Source organism: Ruditapes philippinarum, unplaced genomic scaffold (assembly GCF_026571515.1).
Source record: "Ruditapes philippinarum isolate M1 unplaced genomic scaffold, ASM2657151v2 ctg627_1_1_1_1, whole genome shotgun sequence".
NCBI classification, from domain to species: domain Eukaryota; kingdom Metazoa; phylum Mollusca; class Bivalvia; order Venerida; family Veneridae; genus Ruditapes; species Ruditapes philippinarum.
In genome coordinates, this window is record NW_026854864.1 from 237,078 (window position 1) to 257,967 (window position 20,890).

Genomic DNA, 20,890 nt, shown 5'->3' on the forward strand with positions numbered 1-20,890 from the left:
AGATAATGTGTATGATCTCATTTAAAGTGTTCAGGATTCGTTACTTACTGCCAGAGACATAGATAACAGAGATAGGCAACTTCCTAACCAGTTAAAATATCACACTTTCCTGATAAACTTAAAACTTGTAGCAAGTAAAACTTATTAACCAGATATCAAAATCAGGAAAATAATACATTTTCTGAAAGCTTATGCATTTGTCTATGGCTGCAGGTAAAAATATTTACAGTTCCCATTTAAATAAATGATACATCAGTTTTTAAAGAGAACTACCTATTAATTTTTGTTACAAAACTATTCATTTGACGAAAAAACTGGCTCAGTGGGTATGTTCTGCTATGTTTTTCTAGGTGAAAGGCATGGAAAGTTACCAATATTTTAACATGCAGCAATAGATAAAAGATTTACCTTTCAAATGGTATATAGTATTAAAGGATCAAATGTACCAACATTAAGTTTTATTTGTTACAAAATGCCTAATTTTTCACTTTTTGATAGGCATGAGTGATATTTCAATGGAGTATATAGGAGCTGCTTATCTCTGTTATCTATGTCTCTGTTACAGCTTAGCAAAAATGAGAAAGTGTCTATCACTGCTGAATTTGTTGACGGTATTTTTAATAAGTCAGCATTATTATGAATTTTTAAAATCCAACACAGGCACTTATTTTGGGATCAAATCCAATAAAATCATTTTTCTCAGTTTTGAATTATCAAAAAAAATCTCATGTGTAATTTCAGCAGAACATCTTCTGTATAAAAAATTCATTGTAAACATGTTTTAAGACAAGTTATAGTTAAGGTTTTATATTGTTCTATAATTACAGGGTATGATTGTTTTGAAAGACGCTGTATCAACATCAGAGGAAATTCTTACTAATATACAATCATTGTATAGTCTTCAAGAGGTATTATCCTTATTAATATAAGCATGTGACATGTCAGAATGCAACACTTTGAATTGTTTAAAATCTTCCCTATTGTCAGATATTTTCACTTTTATATTTTATAGATTATACCCAAACATGTTGTAAAGTGTCAATCTTCATCTTTAGGATTTTTTTTGTTACACAACCACAATTGACGTGATAAACAATTAAAACCTGTCTGTATAGAGAAGTATTTGTACAAAATTTTGAAATATTCCTGAAAGGTAGAACAAATATTCAAGTATAATTTGAATATGAGACAAAATCTTAAATCTCGATTTTAGTATTGCCTCAAGGTCACTTGATAAAATTCATAGAAGGTAAATGAGATTAGATAAGATTTTATGAAATTTGCAAATTGATTGCCACTTCATTTTGCAACTTGAATGAAGTATTACATTTTGCAAATTGAATGTCACTTTATTATGATTCTACATTTTTAAAATTCAATGTCACATTTCATAACTGATTATGTGTGTTTTGAAATTCATAATAGAAGAATGTCATTACTTAACGATATTTCTTCTTGTTTGTGTGTGAGAGGTGAAGAGAATATCATTACATTGTACTTGTCGAATGTCATTAGTCTTTCATTAGAAATATTGTATAAACCATGTATTTTATGTATATTTAGATCCGGGGAATGTCATTACCAGTACAGAGAGAAGCGGCTGACATTAAGATAGCTTGTGGAGAGCTGTTGTTAGAGATATTCAGGGTACATGCAGCAGAAACAAGGAACCAACAACTAGAAGACCAGAGAAAGGGTTCTGTCCTGAAGGTATAGAACAGATGGCCTAATATGTAATGTGCTAGCATTTGGTACATAGCCAAGCCATCTTGAATGCATATATACAATATTAATAGGCTCTATACTCTGCTCAATTTTTGTCTTTGATATTTACATTCCTAAAATCTATAATGGATAGTCCCAAATTAAATGAAGTACAAGTCATTATGGTAAAGGCTGATGAAATACTCATATGATACAAAAAATAACTTCAGATCTAGATTAAAGAGATGTAATGATCTTTCTGAGAGATGTAATGATCTTTATGAAATATGTAATGATTTTTATGAGAGATGTAATGATCTTTATGAGAGATGTAATGATCTTTATGAAAGACGTATTTATCTTTATCTTGATCTGTGATTTTAGAAAATATTTATAGTAATTCATTGAAGGTTAAAGTACCAATAAGGTAAGCATTGTTCAGGATAAATGATTTAATTTACAATGTACTATATATTTCAGATGGTTGAAGATTTTATTCGAGCCACACCTGTGTACACACACATGGAAAAAGACTGGGTAGAAACTACTAGGTAAACTAAATTTATCATATGGTGACCAAAAAAATGTTTATTTCAAACATCACCATTTATAGACAGACATTGAAAATGCACAAAATTTGATCTGCATGTAATGGTTATTGATTATTCAAATAAAATACTGTCAGTTCAAAAGCTTCAAAGCATTTTTGAAAAATTTGTGTCAATTTTTTTCTGAACCTTAAATACACGGGAGTGTGAAAACAGTTTAAAAAGTACTTATACACAAAAAGCTGCTGTGAAGTTAATTGATGGATATATTCATAGAATTGACACAAATGGTTCATGAAATTGTGTTTTATGGAAAATTTTAGGCTTAACTTTTATACTTATATTTCAAAATGAGAACAGTCTTTAAGCAATTTCTTTTACAGAAATACACCATAATAGCCAATAATTGTCTTGTATGTTTACAGAGTAGTAATAGAGGAGGCAGTAAGCAAGTTCTTGGATGCTCACAATCAGGCCATGTCTATACCAAGGTTAAAGGCCAAGTCACTGTGTGGTGTAGGTCAATGTTTGAGAGCTCTGTCCCTGTATCAAAGTTCTGATGCTCCCACACACTGGGTTGTCACAGAAATGGTAAGTTTATCTTCCTCCTTACGTGATATAAAAGTTATATTCAAGATATATGTTAGCTGTTTAGGAGAGTAGGGAATATATTTCACTGATGTTGAGAATTTACAAGTATTTTCAAAAGGGCAATGTCTTATATTTTATTTCATACATTATGCTTCTACATTGCTGTTCCTTTCAGAGTTAAGAATAGGAACCAATATTATACATTTCATTCAGTTTTAAACTGTGTGGTATGGCAGATATCTCAGTGATAGGTTTTAGTATCTTTATAACACCAGAGTACCTAAATTGAAAGAAAAATAATTTCTTGTAGGGCATGTGAGGAATGCATAAAATCATCACTAAACAATCTCACTACTTAAATTATTTAAAAAAAAAAATCTGCTTGACAAATTATCACAAAATCAGTTTTCATTGGTTATATCTTTTATTTCATGTATATGATACATAAAATATGTAGCCAGTATAATAAATTAAAAAATAAATGATTAACTTCAGGAGTTAGCCAAGTTATCAGATATACCAGAGGAAAATGAAAGTGGTGGCACTGAAGAATTAGACAAACATTCCAGACAGTTCCTTAAATATGCTAAACAGATCAGACAGATGAAGGTAGGTAGATAGGTTCTGATAATTTATAGAGATATAACTTAGTTTCTGAACTTTGTTTTTACCTGTAATATATAAAGATGTTTATGTTTTGAGTGAATATTTTCTATAGGGAATTAAAAAAAAATTGTGAGCACAAGATATTTTCTAAACATATTTTTTTATCTTACACATGTATTCTCTTCTATAGGTTTTGCATTAAAAACCAGTAAGACATTACAAAAATAATGGTGTGAATGATGCCAAGTTTTATGACAATAGTAACAACAGAGCTTAAAACTGACCTAACCTCTCTCTAAACTCCAACTTCCCAGTGGTTATGTTGTATGACAAAATGCAATGACACCCACAACTTGGGCTTAAAGTTCCAGTCCACATCCTTGGATAACTAGTAATGTTGTCATATAAAGAAATGTGGCAATGATCACTATAAGACTGAAACACAAAATCTGTGGTTCAGAGGTGGAAATATTAACCACAAGGCCACAATGTCATTTGTACCATCTTATATTTTAATAATATACAGATTCTAAAAAATATTCAAATGAAGTAAAACCAGAAAATGTAGAATGTTATCTTGTTATTTCAGGGCTGTGACAGTGTATCTCGCCAGTACTTGATACAAGCAACTGAATGTTTGGTACAAACGTTACTACTGGCACTCAATAAAAAATACACTGTAAGTTTACCTCAATGATTAAGTATAACACATTTGTAACTTATATTTTTGTTTATTTGATTTTATAAAAAAAATGGTCACGTTCTTCAGAATTTTGTAAAATTGATTGGATACTTTGTAATGTGTTTACTTGGTTAAAAAAAAAGCTGTAAAGCATGTTGGTTATGCTAATCATTAGATTAATCTACTTTAGAATCATGTCATATTTAATAGTAAAACATTCATACAAAAGCATAAAAATTCATTTTCAAACAAGGTGAATGCAGGAAATGTTTTAGTAACTAAATATTTTCTTAATAGTTATGTTTGATTAAGGAAATATTTATAGTATGGGCTTGGTCATTTATTTTCTTCGAAAATATTTGTTCAAATTTTTTTCTTCTGATTCAATTTTACACTCAAAACTTTAAGTATGTATAGTATCCATTAACTTGATAGATTTATTAGAATAATTTGAGCTAACTTGATAGATTTATTAGAATAATTTGAGCCGTGTCACGGCAAAACCAACATAATGGATTTGCGACCAGCATGGATCCAGACCAGCCTGCGCATCCACGCAGTCTGATCAGGATCCATGCTGTTCGCTTACCAACTCTATAACAAGTAGAGAAACTGATAGCGAACAGCATGGATCCTGATCAGACTGCGCGGATGCGCAGGCTGGTCTGGATCCATGCTGGTCGCAAACCCATTATGTTGGTTTTGTCGTGACACGGCTCATTTGATACTGGATGATTATAAAGATGTTGTTTGACGAGTGTTTTAATGTATTATACAGGATATAGCGGCTGTAGCAGCATTAGAATTAGTGGAATGTTTCGGACAGTACGACCCCATTATCAGTACTCAGTTTCTCGCCCTCTATCAGAGCTGTAACGTATCTGTACGTCTCAACGACCTGCTTCACCGTGCGCAGTTAGATCCGATACAGTCTAAACTAGCGGCACTTCTGAGACAGAGAGAGAATCTGTTAACAAAGGATGTATCTTATAACACTGGTGCCAGTTCAGTTATGTCTACAGTATGTAATGCTCTAGAAAATGACTGGCAGGTATGTTATATGTTATATTTATAGCAAATCAATTCTAGCATTGAAGTGTTTGAGTTTCTTGATGTAAAATTCCATGGTCTCATTTTCTTGCAAGATTACAAGAATATTTGTGAAGAAAACAAGGAGTTGCTTTAATCAACAGGAATATTATTAAAAATCTGGATAAAGGCAGACTTTATTAAGCCCATTCCAGTATACGTAAGATTAAAAAGGGTAGTTTTATTTTAAAGAAATAGTGGATAAAAGATGGACAGTGAATGACAGACATCATTTGATCACAATCTAAGTTTGTAATGTTTTGGTGTATTTCAGTCACAAATTTTGCCAAGTATTGAAAACTGTTTTAGAAATTGTTTCCAGTATGTTTCTAATGTTGTGATATATATTATAGAGAACACCTTATCTAGATGAAAGAAATAAGAATTTGATCAGATATTTTAATGAAGTTGGTATCATACTATGCCATTGTGCAAAAAAATCGTCAATAGGGGTGATCCCTGGGAAGCAATAAACACTATTATATAAAAATTGCAGATTCTGTATGATTGAATCTGTTCATGATTAAAGTTGGTATGAGAGCAATATCATAATGACTAAGATATCTGAAGGATCATAGACTCAATTCATATTTGTGTCACATCCATTTTTTTTGCAGATATGGCACTGTAATTGTTTAGTATAGAAACTTTGTTCAAGAGTAGCTAATATTATCAGAACTTAATAATATCAAAATTTTATTCACATTTTAAGAATTTAATGAACTTGCCTCAACTAATTTTTGTTTTAATATTTCTAGGCTTGGAAGAAGATGGACATTCTAACAAATCATATGGATATACTGAAAGAATTTCCTGCCAACTTTAATTTTATCATCCTACAACATTCTCCTGACAAGTATGTTTGTTTCTTTTTTTAACAAATTTCAACATCAATTCACTTTGAGTCCTTTCTTATCTCTGCTTGAGCTAAATGTAATATAGATTTGACTTTGCCACTAGTCTATGTAGAATGACGGACTTTGGGTCTTAAATTTCAAATTGGCAGTAGGGCATTTCCATTACACCCGTTCATAGATGTTGGAAGATAAAGATTACTGATTCCTAGGGATTACAGAAAGATTTTTAAAAATATTTATAGGTAAATTATTAGCTCACCTGAGCTAGCCAAGGGTGAGCTTTTCGGATTGTTGAATGTCCGTCGTCCGTCAACACTTGTTCGTTAACACTCTAGTGGTCAATCAGTCTAATTATCATCAAACTTTGTCAGGATGCTTGTCTAGGTAATTGCTCGGATGAGTTCGAACATGGCTCATCTCGGATGAAAAACTAGGTCACAGGAGCTAAAAATAGAAAAACCTTGTTAATGCTCTAGTGGCTACTGTTATGATCCAGATATCCTGGAAATTGGTCTGAAAGTTTGTTTTGATGATTTCTAGGTCAAGTTCGAATATGGCTCACCTGGGTTCAAAATCTAGGGCCCTCTTGTTTGAATAAGATTGTTCCAGTAAATTTTTTCAGCTTTTTTTTTTCATTTCTATATTTATATACAGAACTGGCACTTACCTACTGTACTTTAAAGGAATCAATTGAAAATATTTGTCAAGTTGTAACTCTTGTTATTTTATTATCTATAGGAAATTTTTATATGGTGCTGTGCTTGAGAAGCCAAAGGGTGTGCCTGGTGCTGGTGGTGCTGACAAAAAAGGCAATCCTAAACAGGGAGCTCCAGGTATAAATCTGTTTGATGAGTTTTCTTGTACAATAATAGTAATCTATGTTAAGATTTTTGTAAAATTATTTCGGATGGGTAATAAAAAATTCAACTTTGTTCAAGGATGAAGGTGCAAGGTTTTTAGGTTAGATCTACAAAGGGACACTTAACTTCTGTATATCTTAGAAGAACTGTGTTATCTCTTGATTTTAAAGCAACAGGTCACCAAAGGATGCTTATTTTCAGTAAAGTTTAGAAATTGTTTTATATAGTAAATAAATTGTAGAGTGAACACATAACAAATAAAGTAATCTAAGTTAAGCTTCTTTTGTCAGTAATGATAAAGATAAGAATTTTTTCTTTAATGGTATATAACATTTTGGGGGATACAGATTGTGAAAATTTATACATTTCTTGAACTCCTGTTTCTTTTTTTTTCTTCAAAGTTTGATTTTCTAAACTTTTTTTCACACATATGGGGGGGGGGGGTTTGCAGCAGTTATTCCATCTTCTTTAGTGTTAAAAAAATGTCATTAAACACTGCATTTATAGTATAAACATGACCTTTTGTTATTTCAACAGCGTCATAAAAATGCAACATAAGCCATTTAATGACTGTTGCTGTGTTACAAAATTAGTTCTGAGGGATGGGTTGTGAAATACATAGCATGCCAGCTTTTGTTCTTGGTTTTACCTTTACAAAATAATTTTGAGACAATTTTTTTTAACAATATTGAATTATGTTATATTCTTCCATTATAAGTTGAAAATGCTGAAATTGATGAAATATTGGCCAATAATGACTTACAGGGTAATTTATGTGTTGTCCTTAAACTCATGTTATTCAAAGTTGTCCGAAAATAAAAGTTTCACTTAAAAGTAAATGAGCAGCGTCACGACAAAACCAACATAATGGGTTTGCGACCAGCATGGATCCAGACCAGCCTGCGCATCCGCGCAGTCAGATCAGGATCCATGCTGTTCGCTTACAAACCCTATAACAAGTAGAGAAACCGATAGGGAACAGCATGGGTCCTGATCAGACTGCGCGGATGCGCAGGCTGGTCTGGATCCATGCTGGTCGCAAACCCATTATGTTGGTTTTGTGGTGACGCGGCTCAAATGTTTGTGCATCAAACATTCTCACATTTTAGTATTCAGAAAATATGTATTGTAAATGTTATTATTTTTTTTCCCACAGCTGTTACAAGTAATTAGTTATAGTTATTGTGTTTCACTTTTAGCTTGACAAGTTTTAAAACATGTTAGCTTGTAAAGCATTGTGTTTATTCACCTCTCACACAATGAAATTATGTGTTAGTTTACCCATATAGCAAACGTGTTAGACTAATATTTCATAGGTGATGGATAAATATCATTATACAGTCAATATCTATATGTCATTATTATTATTACTATGATGATAATTCAGTACTGTATACCATATTTCTTTAGTGCCCTTCCATCTATAAAATAGATAAAAGTTCAAGAGGGCTTGATTTACAACATGAAATTATTTTTGAATATGGTACAATATGTATATGTAAAATGAACCCACAATTTGATGAAAAGTTGCATAAGTGTCAATAACTTATACAATCTTAATATGTTACAATATGAAAGGGTTGTCTCCCTTTCTATGATTCTTCATGTCTATACACATCTAACAGCTATGAATACCAACAGTATATTGAAGGTAATTTGCTGCAAGTGAAACACTGACATTGGACAAGTACACAACTGTCAAACCTGTATTGGATGAGGTGCCAGCTGAGTCTGTATATGTTTTGCAGCTGTGTACAATAGAATCAGTTTTATTATCAACAGTGTATAATGACCTCTTTATTTTACACCACTTTTGTTTCACATTTTGACAGAACTTGGTAAGAATTTAAAGTACAATTTAAATTCCCTGAAAATGAAAACAAGGCTATAAGGGGTTTGATATGCATCTGATATAGATATTTTGGACTCTCATAAATAAAAACAAGGCTATATAGGGTACAATATGCATTTGATATTGGTTTTTTGACTCTGGAAATGGACATGAGGCTACATTGATAAGATTGGATCGAAAAATAATTCTATTGAAACATCATGTGGTTCAAACACTGAAGGTTCATTAGTTATATTTTATAAGGTGTGAAATGATAATACTTTTATTACACTGCACATCTGGAACATTAATTTTCAGTTGTGATAACAGATTATATGGCTACATGTAAATAGTTGTTGGTTATGTCAACATGATTTAAATATAAGCTCACAGCCTTTTATACAGGATCATATGATCTGTAGAAGATCGTTATAACTAAAAATGATTATGTTTAAGTTTATAAGATATTTGCCTGTAAGTTGTTTACAACCTAAACATTGTAGGATGTATTTAAGCATCATTGTGTGTGCTTTATAGTGTCATAATCAATTTAGAATTTATATGTTTATCTGAATGAAATTTGTGTGTGGTTTTGTAATAAATTAACTACTTCAGACCATATGTCCAAATATAAGTTTTATTAATATATCTTCCTGTCAGGACATGTCTTTCAAAATTAATAAGAACAAATATTGTACATGTACATTGTGATGTTATATATTTCTTTTGATTAGAATGTAACTTTATAAATAAGATTACAGCTACTAACTACAACAGGTAGTTTATACATTTAAACATTAATTTAAGATTAATAGTGTCAAGAAAGATTGTAACTTATTTAATGCTCTCTAGAATCAACATCCAGGGACTAATCAGTATTGATATCATATGAGAAAACATGTTTGTGACCCCAGTAAAGATTGAACCCATGATCTCTGAGTTGAGAGGCAGACACCTTAACCACTAGGCCATCTCTCCCTATTGTATAGCATCAGTTTTTCACAATATACATTGTATAAGATTTGTTGGGAAAATAAAGAGTTTTATAACAGTACATGTACCTCAAAAGATCTGACTCATTCAAAGACAATGTTAAAAAATTTTGATAAAAGAGATATTGTTTTTATTTATTATGACATCACAGATGGTAAAAGTTTTATTTTGTTGCCTTCTTTACTAATTAACTTGTTACCTTAGTTACTTATTTTCTAATTTGAAGATCCCTCTAGTTCTCAGCATCATGGTTCAGGGTTTTAATATTTAACTTCATATATAATCTATACCATTATATCCTTTATTGTCTTTTAGGGGACATTTAACTTAAATTTGTTTCCCATATATCTTCATTAATAGCTATATATATATATGAAATTACCAGATCAATTCACTGTTAATTCCTATCCTTATTAAAACCCACTGACTTGTAACAGTAGGAAATAGAATCTGATTTGAGAGTATTGCTGTATCATTCATGATATTGAATGATTCAAGTTGCCAAGTTAATATAATCATATGAGCTACGCCATGACAAAACAAACATTATGGGTTTGCGACCAGCATGGATCCAGACCAGCCTGCGCATCCACGCAGTCTGATCAGGATCCATGCTGTTTGCTTACAAACCTTATAACAAATAGAGAAACTGATAGCGAACAGCATGGATCCTGATCAGACTGCGGCGGCTCAATCATATAGAGGCCTGTTGTGAGTGATTGATTACATCAGAATGATAAACCATTCAATATTACATGTATATTATATAAATCAAGAAGAATTGGTATCTATTTCCAGTCTAACAATAGTAACATTTAGTGGTATACTAGACATGTATTGGTTCATTGTTGTCATATCTGACATTAAACTGCATGTTAACATTCATTTTTAAACACAATAAAAAATTAAAAAATCCAGATAAGTGATATGGAAAATTAAAAAATATTTCATTTCTGTACTATGTCTGTTTATTTTGATAGAAAAATCTCTGCTTATAAATGTTTTATGAATTTGTGTATTATATTTCAATTTTGAAAATCTGCAAATATCCCCTAGTTTGATAATGTTATTATTTGAGTTTGTAAAAAAAACCAAAAATAACGATATATATTTACTCTATTTAGCACCAAATCGAGCTAAGATATTTGGCATGGAAACTAGTCGAGCAGAGTTGGAAGGACTGTTGAATAAATGCCGTGAACACAGACAAAATGTTCAACAGTTATTGGTGAAACAAGAGTATCAGCGTTCCCAGGCAGCCATGAGACGTAAAATGTTAGAAAACCTTGATGACAGCATGAAAAGCCAGAAACCAAAAGTATGTTGTACTCTAATATACATTCTCCTTGTCAAATGAAATTAATAATTAATTATTTGGTATGGAAAGAGCAACATAATATTTTATTGTATGATATTAAAATATTTGATGGTATTGTTTCTTGGTTATGCATAAATTCTTCCTTTGTACCCTTATGTCGCCATAGCATTATTTTTTTGCAAAATTGCTGACTTTATTTTATCTCTTATCTCTTTTTCACAGAAAAAAATGTTAGATGGTCAAATAATCTTTGTTTTCACAAAATGATTGTAAATTTATGAACCATTTTACAAACAAATAAATGTTTCTTTGACAATCTAAGGAATGCTATAAATCCAAGCTCAGTTTTGCAAAAGAATATGGAGAGCTGTCCTAAGTGTTTGCATCCACGTTAAGTGTTTGCATCCACGTTAAATGTCACACCTTGGTAAAGTTTATATAACCACTTTTCTTTTTTAATTAACCCAGTTTGCTATTGCTTCGGAACAGGAATACTTGTTTATTGTTTACCCCCTCCCCCTTCCCCACTTAGGTAAGAGAACATAAATCTTTCCAGCAATTTGAAAAAAAAAAATTGCCCCCTTTTGTCAACAAAATTTTAGTTTATGTATTAAACCATATTCCCTGAATTGTATGACTTATTGCTTACATACAATATGATCATTATATACTAGGGAAGAAAATATATTTCTTCTACTGAAATTTTTTCAAGGAACTTTGTTTATTTCTCTATCAAACACTTAGAATAATAACATGTGTCATCTTGTGAACAACTCTGTCTTCACATATTGTTTAACTTTTTAATGTTGTTTTATAACAGAAATTATAGGTTAATGAAGGGTGACTGTTTAAATGTTTGGATATTTATATTTGTATATAGGAATATTGGGAAAATATGAATGATGTTTCTGTGAGTGAAAGTTCTCATTTATATGTATTATATAATTATACATGTATATACATGTATTGTGTCTTATATAAGTTGTCATTTCATTTAACATTAATTAACCCTAATACCACTAAATATCTTAAATGAACTTGTTCATCTTTTAATCTAGACAAAACAATTGATCATTAAATATTTTATAGGATTTTTTTCTTCAATAAATGCACTAACTGAATAGTGAACAGTGTAGACCAATTTCACAGGCTACTTGTAAGCATGCTAAGAGTTAAATGATCCCAGGGTAGTGTTATAAAGTGAACCTATGGTCAAGTTTTTAACAAATCCTGGAAAAGATTAACATATGTTTATATGATATGACAACAAATGTAAGATTGTTTTTATCACATGGTGTTATTAATTAAGAAAAAATACTTTAGGAAATAGTAAAAGCAAGATATAAAATAGAGAAAAAAAGCACCAGCATAATTGTTGTTGCCAGCTATACATCAGGCTGAGGATATTATAAATACATGTAATAATGTTTGTTATTAAACATGTGTCATAAAAAGAAATTCATAATGATTGTAACTTATATCACATTACATACAAGTGACAACATGTGATATACATGTATATTAGTATATTATGCCAGTTTGTTATGTTACAAATGTTCATTACATGATGGTCATGACTTGTTAAGGTACATGTGTATGGTATGTGAAATACTGCCAAATTTATGAATTACCGCATTTTTTATGAAATACTCCTGAATTTGTGATATTTTGTCCTGGTTTAAATTTGAAATATCAAATAAGGGGAGTGGTTGCCTAGTAGTTAAGGTGTTTGCCTCTCAACCCAGGGATCATGGGTTCAACCTCTAATGGAGTCTTAACCATGTTTCTTCATAATTGACACCAGTATACTGGTTGGTTCCAGGAAGCGGACTGCAAAGTGATTAATATAAGTTGCAAGAACTTGTTTCGCAATCAAGCATAAATAAATATTTTAATCCAAACATCAAAACAGTTAAATTAAACAGCCAACAATATAAAGAGCCTTAAGTCTTATTGCACCAAGGATTGCCCAGCTCTGTACCAGTGGTAAAAAATAGACAAGTCTTATTTGCGTCTCCTGAGTCATTGTGGAGAATTTTTAGTTTCCTGTTTAGTTTTGTTTGTTTGTTTTAGGCAAGTTTATTTAGTGTTTACAGTTGAAATTAAATTGAGTTTTACATCAGATTTGTATTCTGTTAATTATACTAGTAATTGAGATATAAATTACTGAGTAAGGGTCTAGATTTTAGTGTACATTTCTATATTATGCAAGTGATTGTTTAATATGCTAGCATTTAATTAGAATTATATAATATTCCTAACAACCAAATTCTACCAATTAAGTAACAGCTGTATGTGCCCTTAAAATTTATCTTAAAGTTTCCATAATGTTTGAAGGTTTAAAATTTTCAGAAACTTCATTTTTTTATGCTTTTTAGAATGTTATTGAAATTTCTACTAAAATTGTTCATTTGGAAACAAGAAATAAAATGTATAAAATTTATTTAGAAAGAAAAAGAAACAATCATGTTTCTTAGAGCACAAAGTATAAAATTTATATACATGTACACAATTCTAAATTGTTTTAAACACGTGTGTTTATTTATAGACATTGGTTGATGAGAGTGAGAAGGAAGAGCGCCACCTACAGGACGAGTTCCGGGATCTTGTCATGGCAATAGAAATGTATCTGAAACCTATAACAGCCCAGTTTGAAGGTCTACTTGTGTAAGTATGATATGAACTAAGAGAATCTGTTCAGAATTTTATCACTTGTCTTTTAAGGGCTGTAGGTTCAAGTCCTGTTAGGGACTTTGGTCTTTTTGATGTGAGGAAGGTATCCAGCTAGCTTGTGGAAGGTTGGTAATTCTACTTGGGTGCTCACTTGTGCCAAAATAATGCACAAAGATGATCAAGATGTTTTTCTCATTCATTGCAGCTGAGAAATCACCATATAATTTGTCTTTCATTCATTTCTGTCATTTGAAAAAGTAATGGTGGTCCTTCAGTATTTTAAATTTTGTTCTTCTATATCTATATCACATTGTCAAGTTTCACAAATGAAAGCTGTTAACTTGTTTTAACGTTATTCATTTCAGCATAATTATCCAATATATACTTTTGTTGCCAAGAGTCGTGGTAAATTTGTTTTTCCCAAAAAAATGGACATTGTTCTCTATACAAAAATAAAAAAATTATAATAGTACAAGAAATTTTTATTAAATCCACAATTCAGATGAAAATATAAGAAATTTTGATTATATCCATTATTCAGGTGAAAATCATTTAGTTTCAATCATATAATACCCATTGAAAATCCATGCTAGGCTAATAAACAGACTGTAAGTTTTTAAGGAAAATACAAACAGGAACAAAATTCTGAATTACAGACCAGCAGTTTCTAGCCCATCTACCAGTATAACAGAGAAGCCAGGACGTGAACCCAAGGAGCCACCAGCACCACCCCAGGAGTATGCTATCCTGCTTGCAGACCCTGAACTGATGGAGCTCCCCCTGGAGGCATTGAAGGTGTTCCAGGCAGAGAGCATTGTCTCACTGACACGTGACTTCTCTCTACAACTCTTCTATCACAGATATCACCAAGACAACCCTGAAGGTGAGGTTTACAGTTTGAGTTTTGTAGTCTTGGAATGTCCTTGTACCTTTTGGGCTTTTATTCCTGTTTATTTAATCTCAGTATACACTCATCTTTATCATCTTCACTATCATCTTTATCATCATTGTTTTGTATGTTTATCCATGTGTATGTAATTATAAAAGTAAATATGTTACTAATTCTATTTTAAATGTAATATTTGAAGTAGGTATATGACACAACCTCATTTTATTATCACATAACATATATGACATATGAATAAGATTAAAAGATAAATGAGCCGCGTCATGACAAAACCAACATAATTGGTTTGTGACCAGCATGGAGCCAGACCAGCCTGCGCTTCCGCACAGTCTGATCAGGATCCATGCTGTTCCCTTACAAACCCTATAGCAAGTAGAGAAACTGATAGCGAACAGCATGGATCCTGATCAGACTGCGGATGCGCAGGCTAATCTGGATCCATGCTGGTCGTAAGCACACTATATTGGTTTTGTCATGACGTGGCTCATATGGTTTTGTCCAGGTAAAAAGATGGACAATTGTATTTTGATATTTTATAATTTAGCGTGGTAAAGTACATAATTATAGTATATTAATTAAGTAATTATATTATATATTTGATTGGTTATGTTTTTAGGTGAAGGACAAGGTTAGTATATACATGTAGATTTCTAACTGTAGTAATCACATGTACCAGGAGATATTGTAGATAACAGGTGTTTTATATTTAACAGGATTCTCTTGTTGGTTAAGGATTTATTGCAAACTTTCTAATACTTTCTGACAATCTTTAACTGGTCTGTGTTACCTCATGAATGCAGCATGTCTCCAGATTTTTAATTATTCTTTAAAACAAATTTTTGAAAATGTTTTAAATTGTAAAAATAACATTAAATGTTCCAAGAAAAAAAGAGGAAAGAAACTTAATCACTTTACAATGGAAAAAAAATTAGTAATGAAGTATAAAAAAGTTAAAAGAAAATTTAGGATATTAAGCCATATTTTGAATAAAACATGCATCTTCACATTGGTTGCCACTATTTATGTATTTCCTAGTCTGCAGATATATATTTCTGAATTTTGATTTTTTTAAAATTATTATATTATATTTTACTTATCTGGAGTCATGCAGCTTTAACATTATCATTATACTTATGTAATTTTAAATTAGTAACACATGCATGACAGTGCTTGGTTGCACTTGTTTGTTGACAATATTGATAATTAATATATAAGAAATTTACATTCCTCCCATTTTTTTTATCCCAAACAAATTTTTAGATCTCACAATACCTGTAAAGTAAGATAAATGAGTAAGTTCACAATGACTGTTACTATGGAAACAAAGTATAAACAAATTACTTAAAGGAAAGCTCAACAAAATACTTAAAGGAAAGCTCAGGAAAGTTAAATAAAATACTTAAAGGAAAGTGAAACAAAATTCTTAAAGGAACGTTAAACAAAATACTTAAAGGAAAGTTAAACAAAATACTTAAAGGAAAGTTATAATGTGCCTGCTTGTGTCTGAAACATTTGAGAGAAACATGTACTATGACTTTTCTTTACTTATTGCAAGAAATTGTCAAAATGTCACCCAAAACTTTTCCAGTTAGACTTCAAACCTGAACTGCAAATAAAAAATCTATGATACACTCCAGTAAATCTGCAGACTTCTGTTATAACTTTCAGACCAGAAAACGAAAGTTATACGGGTTTTTTTCACTTTGAGAGTAATTGTTGCCTTTCTTAAGTCTTACCATTTTCAAACTTTGATATCCAGTTCAAATGTCAACATCTAGAATTTCTAGTATTTAAACCTTTTGCACAAAACAAGCTGGCAATATCAATGGTGTTAATTGATATTCTGAAAAGAATAATTTTTTAGATAATGTATAATACACAAGAAGTTAGGTTGTATACAGTATGTTGACATTTTTCAGCTGTACCAAGTAAAAAAGGCGAAGCTCCTAAAAGTGCTGCACCCAAATCTGGGAAGTCGGCACATGGTCAGGGCAGTTAGTATGATTCTGATGATATTTGCTTGTGTATAGATAGACAAGTGTATGATATTGTTGCATGAAAATTAGAGCTATACTTGCATGCTGTCAACATAAATATGTGCACCAACTTACAGACTTAACAATTTTTACTTTTAACTAAAACAAGCCACTTCTTTCAATGTGGTGAAATAACATTTTCTTCTTACCAAATCATAAAAGATCCTGCTTGACTGTATCATTTTAGTTTTTACATAATAATTGTAGAAAGCTAATAGCATATAGGTACACTCTCGTATACATTCCCAGGAACCAACAAGTAATACCCAGGAACCAGCCAGTACTAAGCAAGGAGCGTATAGTTTCTTGTTCCACGATGGTTTGAAGTTAAAGGGGTTTGAACCTGTGCAGCCAGCTATCCTAGTCTGATGTGTTAATCACTCGGCCTCACAATCATTTATTATTTTCACAGTGCTCAGATAATATATCAGACTAAGATTTCTTACTTTGAATTCTGAACTGTTAATTGTGAGCGTGAGACATTACAATGTCAAACTACTGAAGAGTGTAGTCAACAGACAGAGACTGGCCTGGCACTATACTGGTGACTTGGGCAATGCAATGTTAAAACTAGCATTCAAACTTTTTAACATCTCTAAATTTGGAGTCCCTCATCCCTTATTGAAGTTTATTCCAATACCAATGTCCTGAAATTATTTCATGTTAGGAGTCATAGAAGTTATCACCTGTGTTTGTTAATGCATGTGACATGAGCAGAAGTGATTTTCTCCAGCAGTCATTTATCATTTTAAAATCCTATCTGTTAAGCTTTCACTAAAATCAGATCTTAAGAATAAAATGATTTGCAAGCATTTACCTAACATAGAATAAAATTTCAAGAGTTGCAATAATGTAAAAGAAGCCAATCAAGTGTGTGCACTGTGATGTCACATTTTTGTGATTATGACATCACTAGTTAGCTAATTCATATAATCATAGATGTACAGGTATATATTGTGTATTCTTTCAGAAATACTTAACCAGGATCAAACATCGGGTATATGACAATGTCACATGTTGTAGAAACAAAAATATAGCTGTTTGTTTGATGAATTGTTGAACATTTTTCAGATTTAGAATTTGCTTCATTTATTTACAATGTGTGGACAGTTTTCAGTTTCTGTGATGAATTGAATATACATGTGTGTATTCAATATAAAAAAAGGGGGAAAAGGGTTTTTTGAATTATTAAAAATAGAAACTAGATTTTTTATTGTGTATAGATTTAAAATTCTGGTGATTGCTTTATAGTAGATTTTCGTTTGACTTGTGTGTAAAAGGTTTGTTGTGTACATGTTTATATAATATGTATGTTCATATTTTCATCATTCATTGTAAAGAACATAAGAAATAACCTGGTATACAAAATCAAAGATCTTATATTGATTGTTTATTGGTAGGACACTGAAATTTGAAAATCATTTTGTAGATTTATCTGCTTTAAACATTTTATTGGGCCTGTTACATTTGAAATTATCTGTAATCATAATAGACTCCTTTAAAACATGGTATTTTTGTCAATCCTTATATAGCTGTTTTACTATAATAGACTTGACTTGCTTTGAATTTATAGAACAAATTATAGTAACAGACGCAAGTCAGCTTAATCAGACTGCCTGGACCCTAACGATATGCTCTGCTAAGGACAGCTCATGTGTAGTTTGCCAAGTTTAAAATAGATTATGAAACTTTTTGCTACTACCCAATTTGTTTAATAGGGGAATACTATGAGGCATGTTTGAATGTTTTTACTGTGTTTCAATTGAAGGGGTTTGAATATAAAGGTTTTTTAAGATATCCGGACAATTCCCCTCCCGGACGATTCCCCTCCCAGTAAATTTGAATGTTTTTTCACAACCCGGACATTTCCCCTCCCGTTATTTTTTTACGGCGGACAATTCCCCTCCCGTTAATTTTACAGGGCGGACAATTCCCCTCCCGTTATTTTAGCAGAGCAGACAATTCCCCTCCCGCTGTTGTCAGAGCGGACAATTTCCCTCCCGTGATGTTATAATATTGTTTATTAGAGCTGTTGAACATATATATGTTATAATATTGTTTATTTGAAAGGTATTTTTAATCGACTTTAAATACATTTTGCTTGTCTATATTGACATGAATATAAACAAAACAAAACGCATTTTTTTGTTAAAATAATCTTTACTTCGTCAATACATTTCTGCTGCTGTAAAATAACTGTAATTAATTGGTTTTGCAATCAAGGATACATTTAATTAAGGGCAGCATTGATTAAAGATTTTTTATTGACAGTTTGTTTATCTTAAGCAGCGGCGGCATTGATTAAAGGCGGTATAATGTCACTTTTTTGAAATAATGATTCTTAAAAGTTCCGATCTTTAACAGTGTGTTGTTAAGAGTAAAAACTGTCATCTTTAATAAGAATGGTTATAGATTTTTTGATACGCAGTGGCGGCTATGATTAAGGGCCGTATAATGTCACGTTCCGCTCTGTGAAAAAACGGGAGGGGAATTGTCCGCTCTGCTAAAATAACGGGAGGGGAATTGTCCGTCCTATAAAATTAACGGGAGGGGAAAAGTCCACCCTATTAAAATAACGAGAGGGGAAATGTCCGGGTTGTGAAAATAATATGGAAGGGGAATCGCCCGGGAGGGGGATTGTCCGGGATTCGTTTTTTAAGCAGCCATGAGTATAGTGTGTTTTGCAGTCTGCACAGATATATAGTGTGACGTCACTTTACAGTGATGGTATAGGCATTTTATTATTGATACTGGCATTCTAAGAAATTTTGAAATTATTGTAAAAAGTGTTGAATTATATCATTATTTTCTTGATACATGTATATAGAACCATTGTAGCTCTTCTAATTTACTTTTACATTTGATTTTTCTGTATGTTTCTTATTTTTAAGAATTTTAACATTTAATATACTCGAACTTTCTACATTAAGAATAGATTGTAATATAGAAAAAGTAGCTATTTGAAGTATTGTGTGCCACTCTTTCTGTAGAATATAGTCAGATATTTGAATTATAGTGTAGGCCTTTTCTTGTCTTTTGCTTTAAAAATCATAATACTATGTGATAAATTTAAGTGAAACATGCCATTTTCTTTTAATTTGATAAATTTGTTTGTTTTTTTTTTAGTTATGAAGTAACAACTCAATGTTTGTAATTTCTTTAGACATTTCTCTACCCAACCTGCTTGATTTAGGTCACCAAATTAGTTAGTGCATCAAAATTGTACCCATTTGTTCCATTATTTATGTATTGTCTATCTCATAAGAACCAAGTGTTTATCAAATGTTCACCAGATCCAAGTGTTTATCTATAAGAACCAAAAGTTTAATTATCACAAAGGTCAGTCATACTAAGGAATTAAAAGATTATAGATATTTAAGACCATACATCTGTCACAACATGGGGGAGAGGGGATTAAGAAATAGCATCCTATAAATTAATCTTTATCAGGAGTAGCTAAAGTATTATGCATGTCATAATTCAGGATATTTTTAGCACGTGAGATGACAAAATTGGTCCTAGTTGACTGGTATTTTGACAAGCTTGACATGTTGTCTTCTAGCATTTAGTATATAAAAGAAGGAAATATTGCAATAAAACATCCAGTGTTTATATTTGAATTAATGATACTTAACAACTTTCGGGTTTAAATCAGGCCATTGAATAATTGACTGTTCCTTATATAAAATTACATATACAATTATTTTTATAATTCGTAAAACAAAATGCATATGGTAGCTTAAAATCACATTATAAATCAAATAGTACATATGGAAAATAGCAAAGTAATTTTTGATACTATACATGAATTTCTTCTTTGGAAGTCAGATTGAACATGATTCAACAAGTTTTATATTCATTGTTGGCCAATGACTTACTAGCATGTTTTATAATTATCATGTAGGTAAAATTCAGATTTGTGTGTAATTTTTGTATGTTTTTCTTATTATCGTTTCTTTATAATTACTATTTACTGTGCCACAGGGTGTCTATACAGTCAGATGTGTGTTAAAGACCACATTTTAATAGAAGCAGCTACATACAGAACTGTTCTCAAACTTGTTTTGTGCTAAAATCAGGATTAAAAAACCAGAAATCAAACAGACAAACTTAAACTTTAGGGGCTAACTTTTTTGTTGAAAAAAAAAAATAACACTGTCAAAATTGCATGTTTTAAGAAACATGTACCAGATTA

General features: G+C 31.2%; 1 protein-coding gene across 4 annotated transcripts in view; it reads left to right on the forward strand.

The window, feature by feature from the left end:
• LOC132741344 (cilia- and flagella-associated protein 46-like) overlaps nucleotides 1–20,890 on the forward strand; it is an 87,790-nt gene that overhangs the window by 60,200 nt on the left and 6,700 nt on the right. For 3 of the 4 annotated variants that reach the window (XM_060729488.1, XM_060729489.1, XM_060729490.1), the window contains 15 exons: nucleotides 828–908; nucleotides 1,564–1,710; nucleotides 2,185–2,255; nucleotides 2,678–2,843; nucleotides 3,339–3,452; nucleotides 4,039–4,128; nucleotides 4,910–5,182; nucleotides 5,979–6,076; nucleotides 6,816–6,910; nucleotides 10,886–11,079; nucleotides 11,960–11,989; nucleotides 13,628–13,746; nucleotides 14,409–14,635; nucleotides 15,276–15,287; nucleotides 16,579–16,653. In XM_060729488.1, the coding sequence (XP_060585471.1) occupies nucleotides 828–908; nucleotides 1,564–1,710; nucleotides 2,185–2,255; nucleotides 2,678–2,843; nucleotides 3,339–3,452; nucleotides 4,039–4,128; nucleotides 4,910–5,182; nucleotides 5,979–6,076; nucleotides 6,816–6,910; nucleotides 10,886–11,079; nucleotides 11,960–11,989; nucleotides 13,628–13,746; nucleotides 14,409–14,635; nucleotides 15,276–15,287; nucleotides 16,579–16,653 (1,792 nt within the window). The remainder of the gene's footprint in view (nucleotides 1–827; nucleotides 909–1,563; nucleotides 1,711–2,184; nucleotides 2,256–2,677; nucleotides 2,844–3,338; nucleotides 3,453–4,038; nucleotides 4,129–4,909; nucleotides 5,183–5,978; nucleotides 6,077–6,815; nucleotides 6,911–10,885; nucleotides 11,080–11,959; nucleotides 11,990–13,627; nucleotides 13,747–14,408; nucleotides 14,636–15,275; nucleotides 15,288–16,578; nucleotides 16,654–20,890) is intronic. The other variant, XM_060729491.1, reaches the window with a different exon arrangement.